Source organism: Leuciscus leuciscus, assembly GCF_965113295.1.
Source record: "Leuciscus leuciscus genome assembly, chromosome: 6".
Classification (NCBI taxonomy): domain Eukaryota; kingdom Metazoa; phylum Chordata; class Actinopteri; order Cypriniformes; family Leuciscidae; genus Leuciscus; species Leuciscus leuciscus.
In genome coordinates, this window is record NC_138730.1 from 5,670,410 (window position 1) to 5,688,397 (window position 17,988).

The window sequence follows — 17,988 nt, forward strand, 5'->3', positions numbered from 1 at the left end:
CCTCCCTTGGCCAAATCATCAGCCGTCACAAAATCTCATTCCACTGCTATGCCGATGACATACAGCTCTATGTACATGCCACAGCTGAAACCACACCCTCACAGTCATCCCCATCAAAACTCAGCACCTGTCTGGAGGAGATAAAGGTATGGATGGAGCACAACTTCCTTCAACTCAATAGCTCTAAAACCGAAGCCATCCTGGTTGGCACTCCTCACCAGATCAAATCATCATCATTCATAACCAGCATCACATTTTCTGGCATCAACATTCCCCTCTCATCAACAGTCTCTAATCTTGGTGTAAAAATGGACTCCCAACTCACTTTTGAAGCTCATATAAATAACCTATGCAAGACCTCTTTCTACCACCTCCGTAACATCTCCAAACTCCACCCCATTCTCACCCTCTCAGATGCCGAAATGCTGGTTCATGCCTTTGTCTCCTCCAGACTGGACTACTGCAATGCACTTCTCATTGGGATTCCTAAAAAGAGTCTGCAGAGGCTTCAGTACATCCAAAACTCTGCAGCTAGGATCCTGATGAGAGTGCGGAAACATGAGCACATTACCCCCATTCTTCACTCACTCCACTGGCTTCCCATCTCCACCAGGATTGAGTACAAGGTTTCCCTCCTCACACATCAATGCATCTATGGACATGCCCCCCCTACCTCAAAGAACTTATCAACCCACAAAACACAACCCGTTCCCTCCGTTCCACTCACTCAAACCTCCTCCACATACCCAGAACCAGACTCAGGACAATGGGAGATAGGGCCTTTTGTACTGCTGCCCCACATCAGTGGAATGCCCTCCCTGACTCCTTGAGGGCACCTCAATCCACTGACTGTTTTAAAAAAGGCCTTAAGACATTTCTTTTTAACAAAGCTTTTGGTGTCACGTTTCTGTTCTGTCTGAGTGTTGGTGTTTCTGATCACATGTCTGTCTTTGTTCTGTTTTCCCGCCACTCCTTGGTTTCCACGGCAACTGTCATTTAGTTCATCTGTATCACCTGGTTTCTTGTTAGTCTTGTCAGCTGTGTCTTGTTTCCCTGATCTGTTCTCCCTTGTATTTAAACCCTGAGTTTTGCCTTGTTCAGTGTCAGTCAATGTTTAATGTTAGGTTTATCCTTGTTCTGAGCACACGCTCCCTTTTGTTTGTATTTGGTTATATTAAGAATAAAAACCTCGTAATTGATCTCCTTCGTGTTCATCTCCTACTTCATCCACCCTGAGCCCTAACAGATTGACTGACCAAAACAGAGAAGAAAGAGGATGGGGAGATTGATTGCGGGGTTCTTCTGCCCCAGAGCTCGTAAGCTGGTATCAAACAGTGCGGATCTGGCATTGAAGATGTTTGACCCAGCTTTCATGTCGGTCAGGAAAGCCTTCAAATATGCCAACCCAACACTTCACTCCAGTCCAGCCGAGTCTGCACTTCACGTCAGTCCAGCCGAGTCTGCACTTCACGCCAGTCCAGCCGAGCCCGCACTTCACGCCAGATCTGCCGAAGCTAAGGCAGTTCGCGGCATGCCCGCCGCGCCTGAGATTGACAGCGTCATGCCCGCAGAGCTTTTGTTCTCTTTGATCCCGCCGAGCTTGAAGCTCCCTTCGCCGCTGGTTCCGAGTCCAGTTCCGAGTCCAGCCGAGCCCGCACTTCACGTCAGATCTGCCGAAGCCAAGGCAGTTTGCGTCATGCCCGCCGAGCCTGAGACAGTAGTTGGCCCAGAGAGGCCAGATCCAGTTCCGAGTCCAGTTCCGAGTCCAGTTCCGAGTCCAGCCGAGCCCGCACTTCACGTCAGATCTGCCGAAGCCAAGGCAGTTCGCGTCATGCCCGCCGAGCCTGAGACAGTAGTTGGCCCAGAGAGGTCAGATCCAGTTCCGAGTCCAGCCGAGCCCGCACTTCACGCCAGATCTGCCGAAGACAAGGCAGTTCGCGTCATGCCCGCCGAGCCTGAGACAGTTGTTGGCCCAGAGAGGCCAGATCCAGTTCCGAGTCCTGTCCTGAGTCCTGTCCTGAGTCCAATTCCCAGTCTAGAAGAGCCAGAGCCAGTCTTCGAGCAAGAGCCAGAGCCTTCACCGCTGGTCCCGTCCAGCACAGAGCCTTCACCGCTGGTCCCGTCCAGCACAAAGCCCTCTTCACCGCTGGTTCCGTCCAGCATAGAGCCCTCAGTTAGGGCTACACTAACAATTATGGCCACAGCCATATGGTGTGTGTGGTCTGTGCACACATTTAAAGTTCACGTCACGTCTGCCGATCCAGAGACTGAGCTTCACGTCACGTCTGCCGATCCAGAGACTGAGCTTCACGTCACGTCTGCCGATCCAGAGACTGAGCTTCACGTCACGTCTGCCGATCCAGAGACTGAGCTTCACGTCACGTCTGCCGATCCAGAGACTGTGCTTCACGTCACGTCTGCCGATCCAGAGACTGAGCTTCACGTCACGTCTGCAGAGCCTGTTCACGTCACGTCTGCCGATCCAGAGACTGAGCTTCACGTCACGTCTGCCGATCCAGAGACTGAGCTTCACGTCACGTCTGCCGAGCCAGAGCCTGTTCACGTCACGCTGCCCAGCCCAGAGCCGCTTCCGCCCCCTGCCTCTTCAGGTCCAGTGTCGAGACCCGGGACTTTCCCCAAGTATTTTTTGGGGGGGGGCTACAGGCCTCCGTCCTGGTCACTTGAGGGGTCTTCTCCGCCATGGCCACCTGAAGGGTCTTCACCGCCGTGGCCACCCGAAGGGTCTTCTCCGCCATGGCCACCTGAAGGGTCTTCACCGCCGTGGCCACCCGAAGGGTCTTCTCCGCCATGGCCACCTGAAGGGTCTTCACCGCCGTGGCCACCTGAAGGGTCTTCTCCGCCATGGCCACCCGAAGGGTCCGCACGCCATGGCCACCCGAAGGGTCCGCACCACCATGGCCACCCGAAGGGTCCGCACCGCCATGGCCGCCCGAGGGGTCGTCTCCGCCATGGCCGCCCGAGGGGTCGTCTCCGTCATGGCCGCCCGAGGGGTCGTCTCCGCCATGGCCGCCCGAGGGGTCGTCTCCACCGTGGCCACACCCACAGCCTGCTCCGCCCTGGAGGCTTCCTGCCTTGTCTCCATTGCCTTGTCTTCCCCATCAGCCTCCAGGGCGCCCACCCTCCCACCCCTTTGGTGTTTCTACGGCGCGAGGACGCGCCTACTGGGAGGGGGGAGTTATGTCACGTTTCTGTTCTGTCTGAGTGTTGGTGTTTCTGATCACATGTCTGTCTTTGTTCTGTTTTCCCACCACTCCTTGGTTTCCACGGCAACTGTCATTTAGTTCATCTGTATCACCTGGTTTCTTGTTAGTCTTGTCAGCTGTGTCTTGTTTCCCTGATCTGTTCTCCCTTGTATTTAAACCCTGAGTTTTGCCTTGTTCAGTGTCAGTCAATGTTTAATGTTAGGTTTATCCTTGTTCTGAGCACACGCTCCCTTTTGTTTGTATTTGGTTAATATTAAGAATAAAAACCTCGTAATTGATCTCCTTCGTGTTCATCTCCTACTTCATCCACCCTGAGCCCTAACATTTGGTCCCCTTTAGATGTTTTTTTTTTAAAGAACTGCTTATCTTTTGTTTTTGTTTTTAACCTGTAGCACTTTGAGATCTCTGATGAAAAGTGCGTTATAAATAAAATGTATTATTATTATTATTATTATTATTATTTTATTATTATTATGTAACATGTAGCAAGGACACTGTAAAATAAAGAATAACAGAATTGTTTTTCTTCTCTCCCCCATCTACCTCCTCTACATATACCTTCTTCATGTCCCCTCCTCTCATCTTTTTCTTTCCTCATCCCCCAATTTCTCCACCCTCTCCTCTTCCTCTGCTTTTTTTCTCCCTCCCCCTTTCCATCCCTCACATTTCCATCATCTCGTTCTCCTCTGCTTTTTTCCTCTACTCCCCTTGTAACCTGAATTTAAATAAATTTTAATTATTCTTAAAACTTAAACCACTCTTATGGCATTAAGTAAAACTCACCAATCACAACATCCTGTAAACGCAAGCGCTGGAAACCAATTATTTTAGTATACATTCTCTTCACTGTATGTACATGTATAATAAAAAAAAATTACACAAACCTGTCTCTGTTTGTTAAATGTCAGTTTTAATTATCAATGTTTCATATTTTTTTAAATGAAAACAAAAAGAAGCAGGGTTGTGTTTTATATGACATGTTGTTATAAATATATGCAGTGAAGAGAATCAACTGGCTACGCCTTGCCTAAACCACATTTACGTGTCCATTAATATGTTTAAGATTTTTTTTAATTAAAAGAGGCAGAGTGGTGTTTTAGCCTATAACATATTTCGTTTTATTGTTGACGAAATAGTGTCGGCCCAGATCCGGCCCACATCTGGGCCGTGTGTACCAGATGTGGACCGACACTATGTTGCTGTCTGGGGAGGCAGAGTTGTATTTTACACCATATTCCGTTTTATTGTTGCAGAAAATATAGCCTACATATTAAAGATAACCGGAGTAGCCAGAGCGTGCTGAGTGACGCAATCAAGAACGCACTGTTCTATTTGCAGAATAACCGGACTTGTGTCCTCTCGTCCTCAGGAGTTCGTTCTTCTGAGTCGAACTTGGCAAGTCCGAACTACCAAGGACGCAAGTCCGAAGTTTGCGTACTTGGTATTGAGAAACGGCCGACGTTCTGACAATTACATTTTTAATAACAACCTTAACGGGCCTGGGGCCCGTTCTTCGTACGTCGCTAACTCAGTTAGCTGGATTTGATTGTTGACGATTTGGCATGATCTTGGATTGTTTGGTTCTTCGACGCTCATCCTGGACTTGCTGTCATAGCAACAGGTGCGCAAACTTGAACCTGCTCGTGAGCAGGCTTATTTCATGTAAACAGGATTAGACTGCGGCTTCATAAGCGGAGCTGATACGGGAAGTCCAGCACAGCGAGATTGTGCACTTTCTGAGATGTATATTTTTTCTCGTGACTCGTGAGATTGTCGTTTACATTATAGAATTGTTGGAAAAGCACATTTATTTTCGACTTGTCGGTGTCGGGCTTTAACTACAGCACAAACTGTTTGCATTGCCCTAAGATTATTTGCGAGTGGCTCTTTCCTTTACACTATTGGAGATGCGGAGAACTTGATGGAAAGTGCTGTCTGTCGTGTCATTCGGAGTTTACCTGGCGCTTTTAGGTTTAAAAAACAGTTTTAGGTTTTTTTGTGGCATTTCCAAGCCACTTAAGACCCAATGTTGTAAAGCAGTTTTTTTAAAGCAGTTTTTTTTTTTTTGGCTATCATAATTTTTTATGAAGATCATGCCATCATGACCATGCCGATTACAGTATATGTCACTCAGGCTTCACTAACGTGATTGGTACCATAGACTATAGGCTACCATAGACTGCCATCAAGGCCTCAATGAAGGGGATTATGTGAACAGAAAGGGGGTTCACAATGTAAATGTGCAGCCCAGTTACTATTGGGATTCTTAATATTCCAGATTAATAATATTATATCAAATTTAAAAAAGGCAGTTGACTAAAATCTTCCATATCACAAATGTGAAAGCAAAATGGCCAGGATCTGTGCATGACTTAAGAATTTTCAGAAATTCACATTTATGCACATTATTTGAAAGTGGTAAGGAAAGTTCCACAATTAAATATCAAGCTCACTGTATTACATACACTTATGCTGATCCTAACAGAACTGCATTTGTTCATAGGTGATTATGACATGTTCCTGCAGACAGGTGTTTTATGACCCCATTCCCTGACCCAAACCAGTTATGCAGCTCTAGCCAGGACAAGGGCACACAATGAAATGAACTTTGGCTAACTAAAGGGAAGATTTCAGTGTCTGATAAGTCTGAGGTTTGCACACCTGACAGGGCCTGGGACATTGTTACATGTGCCATATTACACAACACTTTTCATTAAATGTTTAATAAAAGACAAATATGCTTAGTTCCTTGAGTTTTATTTCAATTGTTCCTTGTAAAGAAAAGCCAGTGTTCAAATGCCTGCAACAAGAGATATTAGACATGTACTGCCCCCTTGTGGGAAGAGTTATTTGTGTTTTGAGTTTCTTGCGTTTTGTCCACGCAGAGCTTCCGTAGTTCAGTGATTCTCCGAACAGTCCCACAGCAAGTCGAACTCCAGAGTGTTAAAGTCTGTAATTATTATTTTTGGTCCCTAAAAAAGATCTGTCTGTAAGTATTTGTTTGATAGTGATCTTAGCTTCCTTTAGATACCAAATTTAGTTATTTTAGCATGTTTTCAATTCGTAATTTGTAAGGAAATATGTGGCGCTAGTATTGTTAGCTTCCCTATGGCATTTTCCATGTATATTGTCATTGTGCTAATCGCTCGCTAATGCAATCGTTTTTTGAGGGTTTTAGTTTATTCTAAGTTACTTATTTTATATTTGCATTGTATATTCACCCTATTGAGATTGTAATATGCATTATCTTTGTTTCTGTATGTTACAGTTTTACAGTCTTTCCAGTAAAACACACCAACAGAGCAAGATGCTTCCTGGTTCTTTATTGGAGATTGTTAGCTATCTGTAAAGCTAGTTCACAAACACACTAGTTAAGGCAGAATAGTAAAAAGACAGATGGAAGGTCAATCAAAAGTCGATACAGAAGACAACACTGCTGTCCCGGACCACCAAAGTACAGTCAGCAACGTTGGTGACCTGTGGGAAACGAGATCGAACTGTTCTAACCTCTCACGTGCCAGTCAGCGGTCACGGGCCAGTCAAAGGTCCAATGCAAGCGTTTTGGCAGCAAAAGCACGTGCTAAAGCAGCTGCCGCTCAAGCACAGGCATCATACGCTGAAAGAGAAGCAGAGGTGATAAAAGAACAAGCCCACATCGAAGCTGAAGCTACAAAAAAGAAAGCAGAGCTCAGCGCTGATCTCCTCAAACTGCGTCTACAGAGTGCAGCTGCAGCCGCCAACGCCGAAGCAGAGGTCCTGGAGGCAGCAGCCGAGGATGAAGGTGGAGATACCTGGTTTCCAAAAAACAGCGACAATGTCGCCCAGCCCATACCAGTTCCACCTGCGCCGGCTAGTACCTGCTGTGACTCCGCACAAGCTACCACACTAGTGCTTCCAGCAGCTCAGCGAGTAAAGTATAGGGGTGATTTTGTGCCAAATAAAGTCAAAGAGCACAGCATACAAAACAGTGAGATTAGTGAATATGGGTTTCAAGAGCTACCAGTGGAGCATTCCTCACAGTATGGCATCACCAGTGGAGCAGATCGTTCTTATGCCCAAAGCTCGTTCAAAAATGCCTTTTTCACATCTCACTCGCAGTATCCAACCCCAGTTACTACTGACCACAGATTTCAGCCACGCTCTAGCCATCAGTCTCCCCCTTTCCAGCCCAGGCTATCGTCTCCACGCCCTGCTGTCAGTGCAAAAGAGTCCAATTCCCCAGCTACATCGGACTTAGCCAAATATTTGGTTCGCAGAGAGTTGGTTAGCTCAGGGCTTCTGACGTTTGATGATAAGCCTGAAAATTACTGGGCTTGGAAGGCATCTTTTTTGAATGCTATAGAAGGACTCTATTTATCCCCAAGAGAGGAGTTGGATCTCCTCTGCAAGTGGTTAGGCCCCAAATCATCAGAGCAAGCAAACGATTAAGGGCTGTACACACCTATGATGCCACAGTTGGTGTCAAAATGGTGTGGCAAAGACTGGAGGACAGCTATGGGTCCCCTGAAGCGATAGAGAATGCTCTCCTGAAAAAGTTGGAAGATTTTCCCAAAATCGCAAACAGAGAAAACCACAAGTTGAGGGAGCTAGGTGATCTCATCTCAGAGCTTGATGCTGCCCGTGTAGATGGTCTCCTACCTGGCCTGAGTTACCTAGATACGTTCAGGGGCATCACTCCTATTGTTCAAAAACTCCCATTCCACCTCCAAGAGAAATGGATTACTTCAGCATCCTACTACAAAGAGCAACACCATGCTTCATACCCGCCATTCCCTGTTTTCGTGAAGTTTGTGTGCGACAAAGCTAAAACTCTCAATGACCCAAGTTTTGCCCCTTTGCTCTCTACTGGTTGCCCAAGTGTTTATAGGCCTGAAAGACTGAACAAGCCCAACTTCAAAACTGCAGTATCTGTTCGAAAAACTGAAATAACTGCTCCAAAAGGCTATCGTGACTCCTCTGACCAAAAGATGGTTGATCCAGATAAACTGTGCCCGCTCCACAACAAACCACACTCCCTCCGCAAGTGTCGTGGTTTCAGAGCAAAGACCTTGGATGAGAGAAAGGCCATTCTGAAGGAAAATAACATTTGTTACAAGTGCTGTTCCTCCGTCGACCACATGGCAAAAGACTGCAACACAAGTGTACATTGCAATGAGTGTAAAAGCGACCACCACACCACCGCGCTGCACCCTGGACCTGCACCCTGGAAAACGGAAGCTCCAGGCTCTGCAGCCCCAGACGGGCATGGCGGGGAGCAACGAGAAAGTTCTATCCAAGCCATTGTGTCCAAATGTACAGAGATCTGTGGCAAAGGTACCAGCTCACGCTCATGCTCCAAAATCTGTCTAGTAAACATTTATCCTGCTGGACACAAAGAAAAGGCAGTGAAAGCCTATGCTGTGTTAGACGAGCAAAGCAATAGATCTTTAGCAAAGACAGAATTCTTTGAGATCTTTAACGTTAACACAGGCACCAAAGTTTACACTTTGAAAACCTGCTCAGGTGTAAGTGAGACAAGGGCACGCCAAGCTGACGGCTTCATAGTAGAGTCTCTCGACGGCAACACTAGCGTCCGGCTTCCCACATTAATCGAGTGCAACATGCTCCCAGACGATCGATCTGAGATCCCAACACCGGAGGTCGCAATACACCACACTCACCTCAAGCATTTGGCAGCCAAGATTCCAGATTTGGACCCTAATGCTTCAATACTGGTCCTCCTCGGTCGGGACGTACCAAGAGTGCACAAGGTCAGAGAGCACTACAACGGCCCCCACGATGCTCCGTACGCCCAGCGCCTCGACCTTGGCTGGGTCATAATAGGTGAGGTCTGCCTTGGGGGTGCTCACGTGCCAAGCAAAATTAGTGTTTACCGCACAACAGTGTTGAACAACGGACGCACATCTCTTTTGGACTCTTGCCCCAACTCATTCCATGTCAAAGAAAAGGTCCTGAGCACTGTCTCCCCATTTAACTCTTTGAGCATGACCAGCTTGATTGACATAGATGAAAACGACTGTCTCACCAACAAATTGTTCATGAGAACGCCACATGATGACAAACCTGCCATGTCAGTGGATGATAAACTCTTCCTGGAGATCATGGATGAGCAAATGTTTATGGACGAGTCCAACAACTGGGTGGCGCCACTACCCTTCAAACCAAACAGGCACAGACTACCCAACAACCGAGGCCAAGCGGTCCAACGTCTCAATTCGCTGCGTCGCATGCTTGACAAAAAGCCCCACATGAAAGAACATTTCTTGAAATTCATGCAGAAAATGTTTGAGTCAGGACATGCAGAACCGGTCCCGCCACTCGACAAAGACCAAGAGTGTTGGTACCTACCGTTCTTTGGTGTCTACCATCCTCGCAAACCTAACCAGATACGTGTAGTGTTTGACTCTAGTGCCACTCACGAAGACACGTCTCTGAACAATGTTTTGTTGAGCGGCCCAGACATGAATAACACACTTATTGGGGTCCTCTTGCGTTTCCGCAAAGAACCTGTGGCAATCACTGCGGACATAGAGCAAATGTTCTATTGTTTTGTCATTCGTGAGGACCACCGCGACTTTGTGCGTTTCCTGTGGTACGAAGGTAACGATCCCACAAAGGTCATCAGAGAGTACAGGATGACTGTACACGTGTTTGGAAATAGCCCGTCTCCCGCCATAGCAATTTATGGCCTCCGGAGGGCGGCGCTGGCTACACAAGAGGAGTACAGTGACGAGGCCAAACAGTTTGTTCTTAAAAACTTTTACGTCGTCGACGACGGACTGGCTTCCTTTCCTTCAGACGCCAGCGCCATTCAAACTCTGAAAAGCACCAAAGAAATGCTTGCAGACTCTAACATTCGTTTGCACAAAATAGCCTCCAATAGCCCAGATGTAATGGAAGCGTTTCCATCTGAAGAACGTGCAAAGGAACTGAAAAACCTTGACCTTGGTGCAGAGCCCCTGCCCTTACAGAGAAGTTTAGGGCTGAACTGGGATTTGCAAAATGACTGTTTCACCTTCCTCGTGTCAAGAGAAGACAAGCCATTCACAAGAAGGGGCATTCTTTCTGCTGTTAACAGCTTGTATGATCCCCTTGGGTTTGCAGCCCCCATCATCATGCAAGGCAAGGCTCTCATCAGAGAATTGTGCTCAGAGAACTGTGAATGGGACACTCAAATCCCTAGACAGTATGTGAACACGTCACTGCAATCTACCTGTCAAAGAGAGCTGTGTGTCTTTGCAGACGCTTCTACATCAGCTATATCAGCTATCTTCGAGCCATAGACACCGAAGGTCACGTCCATGTAGGCTTCTGCATGGGCAAGTCCAAATTAGCTCCTAGACAAGTCCACACAGTACCTCGCTTGGAGCTATGCGCTTCAGTTCTGGCGGTAGAGCTGGCAGACATGCTACTAAATGAACTTGACATCGAAATTCACAAAGTGAAATACTACACTGACAGCCGAGTAGTCTTAGGCTACATCAACAACACCAGCCGAAGGTTCTATGTCTACGTAGCCAACCGTGTTGCTCGCATCAGAAAGTCATCTGAACCCAGTCAGTGGCACTTTGTGAACACGGAAAGCAATCCTGCCGATCATGGAACACGGCATGTGCCAGCTTCACTACTGAGTTCTACCAATTGGTTTACTGGTCCTGACTTCTTGAGGAAAAGTGATGGAGAGTGTCCTGTGCAACCAAACAGCTTTCAACTTGTTGAACCTGCCACAGACACTGAAGTCCGCCCACAAGTCTCAACATTTGCAACCACAACTGTGACAAAATCGCTCGGCTCACATAGGTTTGAGCGCTTCTCCAGTTGGAAACGTCTTACACAAGCTATCGCCAAACTCATTGAGAAGGTCAGATCTATCTCAAAAGCTCCTGAGTCAAATGAATCAAAGATGGACGCTCTAACACAAGCAAAGTTAGTTATTGTACGAACCGTTCAAGGAGAGACATTTGAAAAGGAAATTAAAACTTTGAACAAAGGAGAGGACATACTAAAACACAGTCCACTGAAGAATCTCAATGTGTTTTTGGACAAAGAAGGACTGGTGCGAGTAGGAGGACGTGTGACTTCTGCTGAAATAACTCAAGAACAAAGCCAGCCCATCGTTATTCCAAAGAAGCAGCACATTGCTGCTTTGCTGGTTCAGTTCTACCACGAACAGGTTGTGCACCAAGGTAGACACATTACAGAAGGAGCCATCAGGTCTGCTGGATTGTGGATCCTTGGAGGAAAAAGGTTGGTGACAAATCTTCTCAACAAATGCACAACCTGCCGCAGGTTAAGAGGAAATGTACAACAACAAAAGATGGCAGACATTCCAGCTGATCGTCTCATCCAAACTCCTCCTTTCACACATGTCGGGGTGGACGTGTTTGGACCATGGAACATCAGCATCCGCCGGACAAGAGGTGGAGTGTTAGAGAACAAACGCTGGGCAGTAATGTTTACCTGTTTAGTCACACGAGCAGTTCACATCGAGGTAGTTGAGTCCCTCTCCACTTCAAGTTTCATAAATGCTCTCAGAAGGTTCCTGGCCATAAGAGGCCCCACAAAGCTCTTTCGGTCAGATTGTGGAACGAACTTCGTTGGAGCGTGCAAAGAGCTTCAGATAAGTTCAGAAGATCCAGAGCTTCAATCCTACCTCAAAAATGAGGCATGCACTTGGAAGTTCAACCCACCTCACTCCTCTCATATGGGAGGGGTGTGGGAAAGAATGATCGGAGTGGCCCGACGTATTTTGGAGGCTATGCTGCTGAAAGTTCACTCTCCAAATTTGACTCATGAGGTACTTGTGACGCTCATGGCAGAGGTAACAGCCATAATGAATGGTCGTCCTTTAGTACCTGTGTCATCCGATCCTCAACAACCCGACTTGCTGACACCAAGTGCCCTTCTCACTCAGAAAATCTGTCCCGTCTCTGTTCCACCTGGAGACTTTGATCCTAAGGACTTGTACCGTAAGCAATGGAAACAGGTGCAAAGTCTTGCCAACTCATTCTGGAAACGATGGCGAGAAGAGTATCTTGCAACGCTTCAACCAAGAAGAAAATGGCAAGCAGATCAACCAAACTTAGCCATTGGTGACGTTGTTCTCCTAAAGGACACTCAGGTCAAAAGAAACGAATGGCCTACTGGACTTATTGTGGACACTTATCCTGGTCGAGATAAGAGAGTGCGTAAAGTAGATGTACGAATAATTAAAGAAGGTACTGCTAAGGTGTACACAAGACCTATTTCAGAAATTGTGTTATTAGTTAAAGGTTAATAGTGTTATAGCAGTATACCAGGCGGGGAGTGTACTGCCCCCTTGTGGGAAGAGTTATTTGTGTTTTGAGTTTCTTGCGTTTTGTCCACGCAGAGCTTCCGTAGTTCAGTGATTCTCCTAACAGTCCCACAGCAAGTCGAACTCCAGAGTGTTAAAGTCTGTAATTATTATTTTTGGTCCCTAAAAAAGATCTGTCTGTAAGTATTTGTTTGATAGTGATCTTAGCTTCCTTTAGATACCAAATTTAGTTATTTTAGCATGTTTTCAATTCGTAATTTGTAAGGAAATATGTGGCGCTAGTATTGTTAGCTTCCCTATGGCATTTTCCATGTATATTGTCATTGTGCTAATCGCTCGCTAATGCAATCGTTTTTTGAGGGTTTTAGTTTATTCTAAGTTACTTATTTTATATTTGCATTGTATATTCACCCTATTGAGATTGTAATATGCATTATCTTTGTTTCTGTATGTTACAGTTTTACAGTCTTTCCAGTAAAACACACCAACAGAGCAAGATGCTTCCTGGTTCTTTATTGGAGATTGTTAGCATGGCAAAATATTTTTACATTAACAAGTTGTAGCGTTTATACGCCCACGTATAAATCTAATTAATTATTATTCATAACGAATTATGATCAATAATTAATCATTTAATTATTTTCAGAATTTACTGTAGCAGAATCAATAGTATGATTAGTCTATCAGTTCATCCAATGAACAGAAAGCATAAACAGTTATTAACTCTAGGAGATATAATATCTTCCTGGCCAAGAAAGAAGAATTCCCCCCCCCCCCCTAACAGTAAATTAAGAACTAAATCCAGGGTAAGCATAGGTACTTAGATCGAAGTTCAAGACAATAAATCCGTAGCACCTGCTAGCAGATGGATGAAAGTCTTTGTCTGAAGCTGGTTTTGCCGTCGAATCGGGACCGAAACTTTGCCGCAAAACTTAAAGGTGCTCTAAGTGATGCGACGCGTTTTTTAGGCCCAAACATTTTTTGTCACATACAGCAAACATCTCCTCACTATCCGCTAGCTGCCTGTCCCCTGAACACACTGTAAAAAAACGCGGTCTCTCTAGACACCACAGGCTCCACAAACGGCAACAAAAACAAACTGGGCTCACCCGCACCACGAAACATAATAAACAGTGCTCCAGCCAATCACCGACAAGAAGTATTGGAGGGTGGGGTTTGGGGGGTTAGTGCGCGTACACATGAAGGGGGTGTGTGGAGGAGAGAGAAGCATGAAGAGGGAAGTTTGAATTATGGCCGACACACGACCAAAGAGACGACGTTTCGATGAACAAATTGCAAAGAAGAGGGACAAGGATAAGGAACGCGCGAAGTCCCGAATTTACATCGGAAAAACCTTCGAAAGGTGGCGAGAACTCCGCCGGCAGAAGGGCTTCCAATCCGACATAGTTGCTCTGTTTTTGCAGAACAGGTAAATCCATTTTTCTTTCTAAACTGACGTTCATGTTCGCCAAACCAACACAAGGATGTAATTAGCTAGATCTATGCAGTCAGCGTTAACTTTGGTGAATACAACATATATGTTTCAGCTAGCGATCAATCTCTATTGTAAATGATCAAGCAAATTCACAGTAGGGCCACAATTTGTGTGAATGACTGTTTTCACCCACGGTTTGTTATGAATTTGATTGTTCATTTATAGGCTATTGACAACTTTGACTAAATTTGTTTACGCTGCCGCCGTTGTTTATGCTCACTGGGAAATGCGAAGCTAACGTTATCTTGCTATTCTGTTGTCTTGCTAGCGACGTTATCTTGCTAGCGACGTCTCGTGGTTCCATCACAGAAAGCCACAAAATCACTTTCCAGAACATTCTCATTCACAGTTCCATGCTGGTGGAACGCTCTCCCCACCCTCATCCGGAATGCAGAATCCCTGACAACATTCAAAAAACAGCTGAAAACCCATCTCTTCCGTGAGCACTTAACCTTATAAAAAAAATAAATAAAAAAAAAACAATCCTTCCCCTTCCCTTTAAAACCTGACTTGTCGGGTTTATGCTACTCTGAATAATGCCTGAACTTTGTTTTTTTAACACTACTTGCGTTGTTTTTGCCTCTTCATGATGACTCGCTTAATTTTGTCCTAATCTGTAAGTCGCTTTGGATAAAAGCGTCTGCTAAATGACTAAATGTAAATGTAAAATGCTATTATTGCGTCCTAAAATGAAACATGATCATGTTAAGACTAAGAATATAATTTTAAGATTAAGCCATACACATTTTCAAAACTATAACAGATTAAAAACGAATTTACGCTTTTATATTATGTTTGTGTAACGTTATATAGGTAAGTGCAGAGTGAAGATTTTTCTCTATGGCTCTGGGTTAGTGTACAGAGTAGGCTAAGAGTAAGGGTAGCAAGTAACTTAAGCAATTAACTAACAAAACACTTGAAGACATATATTTTTTACTAAACAATGGCAGACAACAAAAATGAGTGCTTGTGTGAGTGTGTGTAAACAAGAAAAACAAAAACCAGGGGCAGGTGATCCATGAAACAGACAGGACTGGTGATGGCCATAACAATCCTAGAGGTCCAGCATTGTTCTCACAAGCCGCTTCACTCAAGACAACAAAACATAATTAAAAGTTAGTATCCCAAAAAAATTTATTAAATAAAAGTTGCTATAAAGGTGGTAGCGGTTCATTACCGAACTCTTACTGTCACAGCTGACGAACTCGCGCTAGCTAGCAGGCAGTGCTTAAAAATTGGTTGAAACAACCAACATAAAATATAAATAATTACGCTGTGAATGTACAAATGAAGACCAGTATAAGCATCGCAAAGGGCCTCTGATACATTATAGACAGTTGACAATTCAAAAGAGGTCGATATTTCAGCAACTTACCTATGGAACAACTCGACGCGCAGCAATGTAAGTGAATGGTGTCCAACACCCAAATGACAGTGTTTGGAACTAATCCGATCTTCAAATCCCGGAAGTAGGCGGTTAAAAGCGCCGCCATTTTTTACAACGGGGTCTATGGGAGTGTCGCAACTCTTTCTCTCTATGGCTCTGCATCCGTCTTTCTCCTTGCTGAGCGTTCAGAAAGTGGTCAACTTCAGGAGGGGAGCTGAAGGCCCCTCACCCACTCTCTCGATCGTCTCTCTGCATTTGTGTCTTTGCCCTTTCCCCTCTTGTTGCTTCCATTCGACACTGTCATTGAAGCCATCTGAAATTTGAAAACTCAGAGATCTTCATGAATCAAATTGAACTTTTATAAATACCTATTGTGCCTGAGCTATAGCTCTTTATCTGAATTCCACTTTTTAACCATCTTTTTCACTACTTCTTTTATATAAAAACTCTCACTGGTTGACCACAGCAGTTCCCCCATTCTTTTTTTAGAAAAGCAAGTTCTTCATTGCAGGAAAAAGCAAGCAATTTAACTTTGATTATCTGAGCATAATATAATAATAAAATCAGACTATTCCTCAACAAACATCAAGGAATTCCTCCTATTTATTTATTTTCTTAATTGAATCAACAATTCCCATTTACTAAAATTCTAAGATTCTAAGAAACCACAATTAGATCATAATAATCTAGCAAATTATAGACCCATTTCAAATCTTCCATTTATGTCTAAAATATTAGAAAAAGTGGTGTCCGCTCAACTGGGCTCTTTCTTGCAACAAAATGATATCTATGAAAAGTTTCAGTCTGGATTCAGACCGCATCATAGCACTGAAACTGCGCTCGTTAAAATCACAAATGATTTACTTTTAGCTTCTGACCAAGGCTGTATCTCAATACTAGTTTTACTTGATCTTAGTGCTGCGTTCGATACTATAGATCACACATTACTCTTAGATCGACTACAAAATTATACTGGTGTTCAAGGACAAGCACTAAGCTGGTTCAAATCATACCTATCTGACCGCTACCATTTTGTCTATTTAAATGGAGAAAAATCGATCATATCTCCAGTAAACTATGGAGTGCCGCAGGGATCTGTGTTAGGCCCTCTGTTATTTTCAATATATATGATGCCACTTGGAAATATTATAAGGAAACATGGAATTAGTTTCCATTGTTATGCTGATGACACTCAAATATATATTTCATCACGGCCGGATGAAAACGCTAAATTTTCCAAATTGACAGAGTGTGTTAAAGATATAAAAGATTGGATGACGCGTAATTTTCTTTTATTAAATCCAGACAAGACAGAGGTAATACTTATCGGTTCAAAAAAACGCCCACAAAACATCGCACAATACAACTTTAACATCATAGGATGTCCTGTTACTTTATCCTCTACAGTAAAAGACCCAGTGTTATACTCGATTGCAACCTGTCTTTTGAAAATCATATTTCATATGTTACAAAAACAGCCTTTTTCCACCTTAGAAACATTGCTAAGCTACGTAATATGCTATCAGTTTCTGATGCAGAAAAGTTAGTTCATGCATTCATGACCTCGAGACTGGATTACTGTAATGCTTTATTAGCTGGTTGTCCTGCATCCTCAATAAACAAGCTACAGTTAGTCCAAAATGCCACCGCTAGAGTTCTTACGAGATCAAGAAAATATGATCATATAACACCGATTTTATCATCACTGCATTGGTTACCTATAAAGCTCCGTATTAATTATACGATATAGCTCCAGTCTATTTAACGGATCTTCCATCACCCTATAATCCATCGTGCTCTTTAAGATCACTAAATTCAAGGCTTTTGGTCATACCTAGGATATCCAGAACCACCAAAGGAGGGAGAGCATTTTCACATTTGGCTCCAAAACTCTGGAATAGTCTTCCTGATACTGTTTGTTGCTCAGACTCGCTCTCCCAGTTTAAAACTAGATTAAAGTCGCATCTCTTCAACCAGGCATTCATATAATCCTACAGTTCAAACTACAATCCGGCCTCTAGCTCATAAATGCCAGAGGAGAACTGGCCCCCGACTGAGCCTGGGTTCTCCCAAGGTTTTTTTTCTCCATTAGGTCACCTGATGGAGTTTTAGGACACCATTAGGTCACTTGATGGAGTTTTTCAGTTCCTTGCCACTGTTGCCTTTGGCTTGCTCAGTTGGGGATATTTAATTTAATTTGATCAATCAATAAATTCCTCTTGAAACAAACTTTGTTGTATTATTTTAATTTAATACTGTGAAGCTGCTTTGATACAATCTGTATTGTGAAAAGCGCTATACAAATAAACTTGACTTGACTTGACTTGACTAAGATTCCTGTAATATATTTATGACTGTTGAAATTTGGTCACTCAATCTTGTTCACCTTCAGCACTGCACCAGTTATTTGTCTCTTAACACAAACTTATTTATCTGCAATGGAATACTTTTTTCCACTCTGTCTTCAGGGATAACGAGATACAAATTTTAGACGTCTTCAGATATACGATATAATATATTAAGCACGTACAATCTTATTTATGTTTATCTATTAATATATATTATTACATTTATTGATTAAATATAT

The 17,988-nt window shown here is 44.1% G+C and overlaps 2 protein-coding genes and 1 long non-coding RNA gene across 3 annotated transcripts in view; 2 read left to right on the forward strand and 1 right to left on the reverse strand.

Annotated features, from left to right (window-relative positions):
- Nucleotides 1-17,988, reverse strand: part of LOC309502064 — a 200,292-nt gene that overhangs the window by 89,735 nt on the left and 92,569 nt on the right. The gene's annotated exons all lie outside the window — the stretch shown is intronic.
- Nucleotides 1-17,988, forward strand: part of LOC309501908 (uncharacterized protein) — a 575,396-nt gene that overhangs the window by 64,749 nt on the left and 492,659 nt on the right. The gene's annotated exons all lie outside the window — the stretch shown is intronic.
- LOC309501942 (uncharacterized protein) lies at nucleotides 10,512-13,038 on the forward strand. Its single transcript, XM_082174235.1, has 2 exons — nucleotides 10,512-12,698; nucleotides 12,978-13,038. Exon 1 carries the CDS (start codon nucleotides 10,540-10,542, stop codon nucleotides 12,499-12,501), a length of 1,962 nt encoding a protein of 653 aa, XP_082030361.1. The 5' UTR covers nucleotides 10,512-10,539; the 3' UTR covers nucleotides 12,502-12,698; nucleotides 12,978-13,038.